The 13,030-nt window shown below is 42.3% G+C and overlaps 1 protein-coding gene across 8 annotated transcripts in view; it reads left to right on the top strand.

Moving 5' to 3' along the window:
• Nucleotides 1-556: 556 nt before the first annotated feature.
• osbpl5 (oxysterol binding protein-like 5) overlaps nucleotides 557-13,030 on the top strand; it is a 34,241-nt gene continuing 21,767 nt past the window's right edge. Inside the window, exons 1-3 of one of the 8 annotated variants that reach the window (XM_048262224.1) lie at nucleotides 1,778-2,045; nucleotides 7,044-7,806; nucleotides 7,908-10,009. In XM_048262224.1, coding sequence (XP_048118181.1) covers nucleotides 9,968-10,009 — 42 coding nt within the window. In that variant the 5' untranslated portion in view covers nucleotides 1,778-2,045; nucleotides 7,044-7,806; nucleotides 7,908-9,967. Of the gene's footprint in view, nucleotides 907-1,496; nucleotides 1,756-1,777; nucleotides 2,046-6,090; nucleotides 7,807-7,907; nucleotides 10,010-13,030 lie in introns of those variants that run through there. The other 7 variants (XM_048262227.1, XM_048262226.1, XM_048262225.1 and 4 more) reach the window with 7 other exon arrangements.

Below are 13,030 nucleotides of genomic sequence, written 5' to 3'. Positions count from 1 at the left end.
CAGTTGTGTCCTGTCCTGTCTGTGTGCAGATGGCTGTTTGTGTTGTGTCTTTTGTAGTGTTGGTGTGAGGGCTATCAGTCAAGCAGTACTGTCCTGAATTGGGCGACTGCACAGCAGACTTGACACTTGGAGGCAACAGACATGCAGCCCATTTCCTCTGAAATACTGCTGCACCTGACGATCTCACTGGCATCTCTTTGAATCAATGCATGTGACTGTTATCACAACATGTACAAATTTAGGCTACAGATTTTATATCGGAGCGGTGGCGCCGGGTTAAGAATTCCTCAATGGATAAAAACATCTGTTTCTGAATCCCATTCTGATGGGAGGTGTGATAAATTAGGCCAATTACTAAATTCTTGTTTCTTTCAAATAGCTATTACTATACAGTATATGACAAGAGCTAATCAATTGTAATATATTTTGTAACATTTGCTCCTGACCACTATACACTATTATTGCATGGATCACATTTCTCATACCCACAAAAGTCCTGATCTTATACTTCAGTAAAGCAGTGGAGTGAGTTGCCTGAGGTGTAAATCTATACCCAACATACTTTTGGTGCAGTGCTGCCTGAGAGCTTTCACAGTGAAGCTAGCCCTCCCTAACTCCATCTCTCTCTCACACACACACACACGCACACATACACACTCCCCTTCACATCGTCCACCAGCACCCCCTTGAAACACACAGGCTCATACACCACACTGCAGAGTCCTTCGGTGAAATGACAGCAAAGGAGCCTCATGTTGCTGGGTCGTTTCCACGGTGACACGGTACCAAGTCAGAGACAGGACTGGGAACACGGAGGCACACACGGACCTGCACCACAGTCCCAGCTGGGAGCCGACCGGCTGCTGGACCGACAGGCGGACTGGGTCTTTCATGCCGTGCTGCACTGTGAGTATAACCTGTTTCCAGCTCTGGCTTGCTAAAGGCACAGGACAGCAGGTTGGAGCAGAGCACACAGATCTGTCTGGTGTGGGCTGTGGACCTCTGCTATTCTGAAAGCAGAAGCAGGGATAACCTTCTGCTGTGACTTTTTCACAAATGAACAGAGACTGATTGAAAAGGGCACTTTCACTCTCTTGTGGTCATACACAGCATTGAGTGCAGCTATGAGTTGACTTGACAGTGAAACACAGGTGCTGTCAAAGGCCCCTGTGCTTCCTGATGTCCTTCTTCAACATATCAACCTTATGTAGGCTATTACTTGCTATTTACAACAGTGTTAGTTGCCTATAACACACATAAACATTATTATGCAAACTGCAATGATCAAGCATGTATCCTATTCCTATCAGACTTTACTAATTGTTTTTTTCTGTGTGATCCTATGACCATTCTGTGCTCTGTGGTATACCTACCGTGTCGTTATTATTCATATGTAACGTGACAGATTATCGATACAGTTGATAGAGATGCCAGCTGTCTAATGTAGCCTAACCGTGCAGTGGCACCATCATACAAATACGGTACGGTATTCACAATACATCACATCACTACCATCCGTCGCCATCCCCATTCCATGCTCCGCTCCATGTTTACCACCACGCCCCCTCCATGGCCAGACAGCCAGTGATACTTTCCTCCATGCACATCTGTGGACTTGAGAGACTGGCACCCACGTTGTCTGCCTCTCTCGTGTTGCATTGCACGGTTTTAAGCAACTTCTATCCACTGCTACGTCACCGTTCTTTCTGGAACGCCTTGGTTTGGCGGACTGTATTTCGCGTGGTCGGTGGTGAGGTAAGACTGCATAGGCTACTATTCGTTTGCGTACGTAAAAGCGGCTGCATTGCCTAATGCCCCCAAGCTATTTTATGTAGTTCTAAAGAAGCAAGGCTGTTGAAGCTGGAAGCGGTGGGCAGAGGGTGGCACATGGTAGTTCAATGATATTTTCTCACACCAGACCAGCGTGACGCAAATGAGGTCTACTCACCGAAACATGCAGCGCTGACAACAGGAGTTAACATGTTTAACAAATCTCCTTATCGCTTTATTCTGTGGAACTCCATGACGTCTTTGAATTGAAGCAGGTGAGTTTTGTATCTAAATGCTTATTAATTGCTTTTGACGTAAACGCATGCACTCAGGCTATAGGCTACGTGCGTGTAAGATAGTCACACAGCTTACTACGCTCAGCTGCAGCTTTAACATTATATCGTCTGACTGATGTTAACACTTTTGTATAATGTTGCATATCGGTCCTAGTTAAATCATCGGCATGCAGTGCGTGGGATATGGCATGTTGCAGTTAATCAAATATACATTCCTGACATTTATGTGATGCAGATGCATCCATGTTTTCGCAACGATGCATCTCTGGAAGTTCTCCATGTCCCAATTCTGCTGCTTTGGTTTCTTTGCTTGTGTTTCAGTCTTTGAATACATAATTCACGAATTATGTAAAAGAGTGACGTTACCAAAATCTGGCCAGCTGTATGTATAAATTAATTTGTAAATTGTCGCTATTATAATAATTATAATAATGGCAATGTCTTCTGTGCATAGCCCCACACCCCATGTAGACCGTTTTACAGTCGGACGTGCTGCCAACCTGTCAAAACCAGACGGCTACGTAGAGCTCAAACTTGTTCTATTTCCGTCATACCCTATGGGCATTAAAATATGTAGGCTATGGAAAAATAGGGATTACCTAATATGCATTGAAAACACAAGGAGTAACATGGCCACAGACGTAGTTCCTCTAACAGTTAATGCAATGCATAGGACGTGCAGTGAGACATGTTTCTAGTAGGCTCACTTCACTTCACCGATAACCCAATAACTTACTGAGGAGAGCAATGAATTGAGACTAAGGACCAACGAGACACCGATAATAAGCCTACAGTATGCATTTCATGGGCAGTAGTTAAATAGGTTACAACCTTTAATTAATTGTCTTTAAAGTCATGTTGATAACTGCAGAATAAGTCAACATTGATTTTCTGCCCAAGTGCTGGAAAATTATAATCCCTTTAGGGATCATGATCAATGCTCAGTAACAGTCTAACAATGATCCAAAATTTGTTTTCAGTATTATACTATATCTCTGTCAATTTGGGTATTGTTATTGGTCCAGATTATCCAGGCAGGGTATTAGCATAATGGGGCCAGACAGTACAAGCGCAACTGTTTCTTGTTCTGTTTGAGTCTGAATCTGAATTGGTCATTGTTGGTACAATATGTCCACTGTTCTTTAAATCCTAGGTAGCTGATTGTAAGCTCCAGTAACCAAGTCTGCTTAAGATTCTGCCACAGCTGGCCAAGAGACCCTGTTCCGTAACAATAGGAGTGGACATTGGTGATGAATTGCTTAGGAATACATGGTGCTGAATCTGGTATAATGGTTCACTGTAGGGGAGTCAGTATTGATTATAGTGATTGGTCAGATGGTGCAACATTGATGCATTGTGATTATGGAATGTCATCCATGCCAGCACATTTCAGGAAGCCTCTGCAACCACACACATTAGAATTGTTTTCAGAATTTAAAACTTAAAAGCTTCACTTAGGTGTACAACGAGGACTGACCTGAAATGGACTAAGCCATCCCAAGAATGAAAGGTACCCAGAATCACCACTTCTCATAACAGTGGAGAATAATAGAGAATTCTCTACATTTAGGGAACAGAATCTGAATGAAGCTGTTGTAAAGAGAGACTGGCAGTTATTCATACAAGGAGGAACTGGTGCAAAGCTATCATGTGGCTCACTTTTGCAGTATATTTGTGACCACAAGCAGACCTTATTCTGGGTTGTTTTCTCCTCTGTTGGCTGGGGATTTAGATATGGAAGACACTCTTGCATTGCATAAAAGATGAGGCTCTCGTTGCAACACTGCAGTTTTAAGACTGCGGGAAGAATCAGAGCCCAAATTAGAGGACCTGGAAAAGTTTCAGCATCCAGCTGAATTTTAATAAGGTAGTTTTAGCCATGACCCGTCTGTTTACAGTCTTTGTGATAGATAGTGCCTTTACTTTTTGAAAGCATTGCCACAATGAAAGCTAGGGTACTTTACAGTAATATGACATGGCAACATTAGTGTGCTTTCTGTAGGCCCTGTTCCTGATTTAGCAAACAGTTCAAAATCATTGAAATACATCATGTGCTATTTCTTACATGTTATAGGCAATGACTTCATATAGTCATAAGTAAATAAAATATAGATGAACTGATAGATTATTTTACTATTGATTAACTACAGTAATTCATTTGGTGTCGTTTATGTATCCTAGTCATTGGTGCCTCCATCTCAATATTGCAGTCCAGTGATTTTGATTTCAGCTGTTTGGACATGACGATTTCAGGAGTGCTTCTCATGAAAGATTTCTTACTTGTCTTGAGTGAAATGTCAGTCTGTATCATTTCCTACCCTGGTGACTAGTCACTGAAAGATCCTGGCATGGGCTAGATCTTCCTGGAAGCGACATTCTTTGAAGAATGTAATTAATTAACCTATTTTTGTAGTGAGCTGTTCAGCTTTCAAGCTTAGTGCTCAGTGCTGTAATAACTGCTTAATTAGATACATCAGTATAATGGGAGAGACAAGAGGAGGGCTCATGAGATGTTTTTGTTTCCTTCCTGAACTTCACGTTTGTTGTGGAATTGTGTAGAAAGATGTCATATAGTAGGCTATCACATCACAGTAGTTTGATGTCTGAACTTAACCGCTTCATTCACATGTCTAACAGTGAAAACTAATACAATCGATTTTAGACGGTTCAGACTGCAAACATGGTTTATACTGTATGATGGAGAGGATCAGTCTGTGCAGATTTCAGTTTGAAGCTGTGCCATTGCTCTGCTAAGTGCCATGCTAATCAATTTTTGAAAAAGCCCACAATGTGTGTTTAGGTACATGGCAATACTGAAAAATTATATTATCAGATTTTCTTTGTCATACTGGGCTTGTTAGCCTAGAAATCTAGACGCACCCTGGCGGCAGCAAATGTAATTTGCAGCCAGGGTCGTCTAGCAACTCTCCGTTGGCATGCGAGCTGGAAAAACCAAACTCTGGTCAAGCCAATCACATCGTGTATAGAGTCGGTGGGCGGGCTTAACAGAGAGTTTGCGATGGTTCCGTGTGAATTCCCTACTACTTAAAAACAGAGAAGATAGCTGCTGCTGCTGGCGAACAGCGGTCTTTCGAATCGGCTTTGGCCTTGACTCTTAAAGACTAGGAGTTAAGTGTTTCTTTGAGAAAAGAACAAAGAACGCCACTGAAGTCATTCCTAAAAAAAAGGTTGGTTGTAGCGCTATCCTATTGCGTGCAGAGGGAATTTGAAAGACAACCATTTATCCCGCCCCTCGGATTGAGCTTTGCCAATGGTGTGTTCCCAGACCCAACATCTTGATGTAGGTCTGGCTTGTATCATTGTCAGTTAGTGATTGTAAGCTTTCTTGTCTGTGTATCTGTTATAGGTTAAAGGTATTTCAGAACCTATTTATAACAGTTGTGTAAATGTAATGTAATAACAAAACAAGGTCCCTTTATCATTTCCATGTCTACATGTGTAAGGTATTAATAGCACATGTAATGACACCATACATCACTGATATCCTCGTTCTTTCTCCGTACCAGCCCTGGTGCACCTTCCACACATTTTGCCTGCCAGTGCTACTGGTCTGCCCCACCTTCTTTATGAATGGTGTGCCACACTCGCATGGCTAAACTGAGTCTTAAAGTCAGTCTTTCTGTCCTACTTTTGCTCTTACTTTTGCGCGGTGGCTGGGTGTGCTGCTACTGTGTGTGTGTGCTATATGCTGTGGTGTGTGTGTGTGTGTGCACTCTGTGTGCTCTATCCTGTGGCTCTGCTCAGCTCTGCTCTTCCCTGCTAAATCTGATACAAAAAAGCCCATAAGTGGAGCAGAGAGGAGAGTATACATAACAGTGCTGTGTATGATATGGGCTAAGTCTGCTCAGTGTTTTTTGGGACATGTGCTTGCTTTGCTTATAGGGGCTGCACTAGAGCGACTGTGTTGGTGTTTGCTTATAGGGGCTGCACTAGAGCGACTGTGTTGGTGTAAACATTGCTCACTGTCTACAGTAGATGCTTAAGCTGGGAGGTATAACAGGAACAGAAAGACTTGGAGACACGGAGGCCGTGCTGTCTGAGGTCGGAGGTTTGCTTACCTGGTCTGTAGAGCAGAATGTGACCAGGAGTCATGGCATTGTTTTTTTTTCACTCATCATTTTTTGGCCATTTGTTTGTGCTGTATGCTTATTGAAGTCACCAGTCAAACTGGTCATAACATATTATCTCCACGCTTTACACTCTATTAAAAATCATTAAGCTCATGTACAGTGTGTTGCTCGTAGAGAGTTAAGTCTGTGAAATGACTTAAACAAATTCAAAAACTAATTTGATCTGTATCATATGATCTTAACGTATACTGTACAACAGCAAGACCCGTCATATCAGTGTTCTATATGATCTTAACGTATATGTGCAACAGAAAGACCCGTCATATCAGTGTTCTATATGATCTTAACGTATATGTGCAACAGAAAGACCCGTCATATCAGTGTTCTATATGATCTTAACGTATATGTGCAACAGAAAGACCCGTCATATGAGTGTTCTATATGATCTTAACGTATATGTGCAACAGAAAGACTCGTCATATGAGTGTTCTATATGATCTTAACGTATATGTGCAACAGAAAGACTCGTCATATGAGTGTTCTATATGATCTTAACGTATATGTGCAACAGAAAGACTCGTCATATGAGTGTTCTATATGATCTTGACGTATATGTGCAACAGAAAGACTCGTCATATGAATGTTCTTCTTCCCGTTGTTGCGTTCCTGCAGCCTGGCCTGTGCTTGCTCTGCTCATGCACGGGTAAGGTGACATATACACTAGCCATCAGTAAGCCAGTCTGCACTGCAGCCAGCCAGCATGACACCTTCAGTGCCATACAGTTCTTTTCATGAAATGGTGCCAGGCTATTCCAAGGTGTACAGAGTGTAGAGTGGTATGTATAGACAGCAAATGGAAACTGTGTGTGTTTGCTGTTGGATAAAGGGTGTGTGTGCAGGGTGAGTCCCCTCGAGGCCAGGGAACTGTGAGCAGAGGATATTGTAAGATCACCACCTGCGCGTCTCACAGCCCAGGCAAGAAAATTCTGCGAATTCTGCGAGTGAAGATCGAGTATAGGTAGTTTCTGTGGAAGTGAGAATTAAGATTACCGGTAAGTGACGATTAACTAGTTTAGAAGAAAATGTCTTACTGCTTGATGTCTTACTCAGAACATTTCTGTTTGTTACTGAACAAAAATGTCATCTCCCTTGACTCCTGAAATGCAAACATAGCATATTATAACCATTATTTTGCAAAAAAAGACAACATTGGCTTGTGATCAAACATCACCAGACTTAAATCGTTGGGAGATAAGATAAATGTGTCTAATCACTCTAGTTCAGACTCAGACATTTATTTATTTATTCAACTGTCAGTTCTGGTATTACAGCACCAAAAAGGGTCATGCAAACCCGCGTTGTTCCCTGGGACATTAAAAGAATAGGCAGTGCGTTTCTTCAGGTTTATTTTTAGATCTTACTGCACCTCTCAGTTCACACCAGAGGTGCTGACCCTCCCTGGGCTGTCAGTCCTCCTAGGCCTCATTACCTGGGCCCAGCCGGCAGGAGGGCAGCAGGGAGCTGATTGTGCTCCAGGGACACGACGCTACAAGACTCTACAAGTCCTGCCGCTGCCACTGCACCATTCCCCATAGTGTACCACTGCGAACATCCCTGGACATGACGAATAACAAATAGACAGGCAACAAGTGTGTAAAAAGAGGCCTTTTCACTCATTGAAAGTGCTTCTGATGTGTGATAGCGTGTTACGTTATTTCTTATCTGTTTATTTATTTGTTTGTCATGAAAGAGTGTGTGTCTGTGCTGGGTGAACTGTTAGGTAGTGTTGTCTCGTGCTGACGCCGTTTGATTGAGCTGTGAGAAGTCACGTCGTACACGCCACCACTGTCTCCCAGTCCGTGACACGCTGGCCTGAGCACATCAAACCAGAACAACGCTGGCCCTCTCCCCTGATGACTATGACAAGGGTGGAACAATAGCGATGTCAGCTGCCAGCCAGGCAGTCTCCCTTACCCAGTACGCGCCAGAGGGAATCAGCAGCACAGCCAGGACTCACCAGGAAAGAAGATCTTAAAGTGGAAAAGAGGCCACACCCCCACCCACACACACACACACCCAGACACACACACACACACACACACACACACACACACACACACACACACACACACACACACACACACACACACACACACACACACACACACACACACACACACACAAAAGCCTGTCCCCACAGCCCTAAAATGGCATGGAATGAGACATTCAGAGAAGTTTACCTTTGTATTCTTGTTACAAGAATACCAGAGCTCACCATGGTGTTTGGCTTCAGCTTCAGCTCGACGTTCAGCTTGACATAAACCAACTAGTGTTGATCTATCGAGACCATAATTAACCTGAAATATGTCAGATGCCCAGTTGGTGAGAAATGGCTTGTTATTCTTGACTTGCCTTACGGTTCCCATGCTGAGTTCAGATCAAGTGGATGTTCATTTGGGGTCTCCCACTGCAAGCAGTAGGGGCTATACAGAGAAAGGAGCAGGAGAGAAGTTTACTAAAATAGCCACACACACACACACAGGAGTTTATGAATGCACTGTGGAAAATGTGAACTGCCCCCCCCCTCTCTCTCCCTCCTTATCTTATTTCTCTCCTGTGGACCTGAGAAAGAGTTGGCAGTTATTCTCAGTGCTCAGGTGACTCCACCTTTGATTGGATAAGACCACCGACTGAGTTTATTCTGCCCAGTTAAGTGCCGGGCAGTCTGGTCCTGCAGTGCTGTGAAAGTTTCATCACAAGGTGTAACCTCCCATTCAGCCGTAGGCTGCTATAGATTTTAGAGGCTGAGATAACAGCCTGGGGAAGTACAGCAAAGTTTACCTTTTTAAAGAAAGAAAAGTCAGACAAGTCTACCTTTTTGGTATGGGGCACTTTCATATATGAAAAAATATATAATGTCCGCAACACTGCTTTAGACTCCCATATATTTAATGTACAAAAGGCGTTATATATATCCAAGTACTATAAGACTACTATAGAAATACTATAGCGGCTCTAGGATATTATAGAGGTATTACAGAACATAACATTCTGTGATGTTCTGGACTATACTAGTCTTATAGTACTTCTATAGTATGTCCCAAAATACTATAGTATTCCTATAATATTACTATAATGTTTTGTCCCAAAATACTATACGATTCCTATAGTAGTAGTCTTAGTATAGTAGTCTTAAGGGTGGTTTTATTTTGATCACCAGTTAGAAAAGAGATTGAGCATTTAAATCGGTAGTTTAAACACTTTACTTCAACATGCACTGTCATGAATGATATCCCACAATGCCTTTCTGCTTACTAATGCAATTCATCTGAGCACCTCATAGCATAGTTTCAAATGTAGCTGTTTAAAGGTCAGAGTGATGTTGGGCGTCTACATCATGTGATATAGGGATATGTGTATGTGACGTTTTAGGGGGTGGCCTTTGTGTGCATATCCCCACATGCCTTTCCCATGCTCATTGTGTGAGCAGAAAAACTCCGTCAGGGCCTGATCACGGAAGAAGTAGGAAGTTACCATGGCAATGGAAAATGTTATCTTGTTGAGAAGCATGGTAGAAGGATTTTGTCTCAAAGTGAAAAGAATTCTTATCTGGTCTGTCTGCTCCTTCTTACCACTTGACTCTCCTGTGTTCTGATTCAGGTTCAAATGGTTCATTTCTCTCACAAATAGACCAGAGGAAGTAGAGTATAAGTGCAGTAAGAGGAAGTCGTTGTAGCTGTGGTCTTAAAGTGTGCTTTCTCTCCTGACATCAGGCTAAACATGACCAGATACTGCCATAGATGAGTTTAAATGTCCCTGATGAAACAGAAGAATGACACTCTGATGTCAGAGGCAAGTATGCACCTTTGTGTGTGTGTGTGTGTGTGTGTGTGTGCGTGTGTGTGCGTGTGTGTGTGTGTGTGTGTGTGTTTGTGTCTGTGTGTGTATACACATACTGTAAGTGTATGTGTGTTTCACTACTACTGTATTGACTGTATACTATGTGTGTGCATCACTGTAAAGACATTGGGCATTCATAGATATTTATATTCCATAACATTAAGATAAACAACTATATCAACTAGATGTACCGCAGAGCGGTACAAAATATGACCGCCGCCCAGTCCAGCACATTTTTTCCACAAAAATAAATCATGCTGAAAGGCCTATATGATTATAAATGTTTCACTAAATTGCATTATTCACACTCAATTCTCACTGGTATCTGCTAGACAACAAGTACCAAAACATGATTAGTTCATAGATTTCACATGTAAAATTCATTTTATACAAGCCCACCTCCATCTTGCCTGTTCATAATTCTCAGAAATTCTTGAATTGTGTGCATGTGTGCATGTACATGTTTATGTTATGTGTGTGTGTGTGTGTGTGTGTATGTGTGTGTGTGTGTGTGTGTGTGTGTGTGTTGTGCGTGCTTGTGTGTGTGCCTCATGAAAATGTGCCAGTGCATGCATGTTTACATATGTCTACTGTGTGAGTATGTGTCATGCATTATGATTACTATGAATGTATGTGTGTGCGTGTGTATCTGTTTGTGCACATGTGTGCACATGAAATGGGTTAACATGACCCCTGGAGGCAAACATACAGAAAAAAATTGGTCATCCTAGGCCCTACAGTTCTCAAGATATTCACAGAGAACTGTGTCTGCCCTACCCTCGGGGGGGGTCCAGTCCAGCTGGGGGGGCTACAGATCAAAAACGAAAAACAACAGTTCCATGCTATCCATGTGGGGTTACATGCCCACCAAGTTTTGTGTACCCCCGGTCTTTCAGTGTCCAGGAATCCTTGTTGGTGTACGTCACTAAATGTACACATAAATTATTTTATTGTAAGGTCCCCCATGAACGAAAGTACACAAAACTTCGCATGCATTCGGAGGGTGTCATAATGATCTTACACCTTTAATTTTGTGCAGTTTTGACCATGTCAGCCAGAGATATTGTATTGAAAACACCTCATTTTTTGCTTTTTAATTTTTAACTAGGTGGCGCTATACATGAAATAAGTGGTAATGGGATGGGTTGACATGCCCCCTTAAGACCAACATACATAAAAAAGGTGGACCTCCTAGGCCCTACGGTTCTTGATATATTCACAGAAAACTGTCTCCGGCCACCTACAGGCCAGTTGGTGTATAGTAACATAAATTAATTTATTGTGTGGCCCCCCATGAATGGAATTCCATGAAACTTGCGTTCATACAGAGTGCATACAGAGGGTGTCATAATGATCCTACACTTCCAATTTTCGTGCAGTTTTGACCATGTCAGCCAGAGATATTGTGATGAAAACACCTCATTTTTACCTTCCTTTCGGGGGGTCCAGTCCAGCGGGGGGGCTACAGATCAAAACGAAAAACGATGGTTCCATGCTATCCATGTGGGGTTACATGCCCACCAAGTTTCGTGTACCCCGGTCTTTCAGTGTTCCGGGAATCCTTGACGGAAATTTCGGCATGCGAAAAAAAAAAAATCTGACTAAACCTATATGACCGCCGCTTCGCTGCGCGGCGGTCATAATAACTATAAAAATATTATAAGTCCTGTGTATAGAGATATCTGCCATTATATTATCATTGACTTTCATTTTACCCCAAAGTATTGTAACCAAAATATCAAAGACACAATGGAAGTACTGTATGCTTGTAACCTCTGAATTATTAAAAGTGGAGCATATAAAAGGCTGACAATGTACATTGCTCTGGTTATACTAATCTTGAGCTGATTCTTCTGACTACTGGCTATGTGTATTCACATCACATACTCTGCACATCTGCAGTTTCTACATTCAGGAGACCTCTGCAGTTTGCACCATGTCCTGTATTGAGTTTGTGGTTGTTGAATACATGTCTTACACAGCTTAATTGATGAACTCAGCAGTCCAGATGTTGTTGTGAATTGTTTTAATGCTCATATATTATTATCATTAGGGGCAGCTGTGGCCTACTGGTTAGTGCTTCGGACTTGTAACCGGAGGGTTGCCGGTTCAAACCCCAACCAGTAGGAAGCGGCTGAAGTGCCCTTGAGTAAGGCACCTAACCCATCACTTTGTGCTGAGTGTGTTTCACTAATTCACGGATTGGGATAAATGCAGAGACCAAATTTCCCTCACGAGATCAAAAGAGTATATACTTATACTTACTTACTATATTCACATTAAGCTGTGAAAAAAATATTTGTCGCTAATGTGTCAAACCGGGTGATGATGCATATTTCAGTGTTGTATGTAGTTAGGGATTATGGTTGTTGAGGGAGTGATTCTCATGAAATGGGTCTCATGTCTGCTGGTGTGGTGTACACTGTTGTTATCTTGCTCAAAACACACTGTGGCTGCTGAGCCTAGGCAGTCAGTGATAGGGGTTAGCTGACACTGAAAGTGGTGATGAAGCTATACAGTAAAGTAGGTGACGGGTGTAGGGAGATGAGAGGGGAGGTTAGAAGGGGTGAAGTACAAACAGTCATGCGTCTAATGCTTTATCTGATGGAGGGTATTTGTTTTCAAACAGAGTACGAGTACAATACTGTGTACTTGTCAATACCAAGTACCAATACCAGCATTCCACCACAAAAATAACTAAAGTTAGCATCAAAAGGCAATACATTAGAAGACAGGTACTCACCCTAAGAACAACCAAGTTTAAAGATCTTAGTGGTCTTGATGGTGCATAAGGTAAAATCATGTCTGACAGATGCTAGTCGATTGAGTGATTTGAAACCTAAAACTTAAAATCAGTTAGTAAAACTAACAGGCAATGGAGGGACTCTGGTATTGACTCTCCTTCTGGTCTAAGACAAAACACACGCTGCTGCATTCTGAATTATCTGTAGCTATTTAAAGTTTTCTTTGACA

The sequence above is a fragment of the Alosa alosa genome, chromosome 14 (assembly GCF_017589495.1).
Source record: "Alosa alosa isolate M-15738 ecotype Scorff River chromosome 14, AALO_Geno_1.1, whole genome shotgun sequence".
Lineage (NCBI taxonomy): Eukaryota > Metazoa > Chordata > Actinopteri > Clupeiformes > Clupeidae > Alosa > Alosa alosa.
The sequence above is the reverse complement of the archived record's forward strand: the minus strand, read 5'-3'. Positions and strand labels throughout refer to the sequence as shown.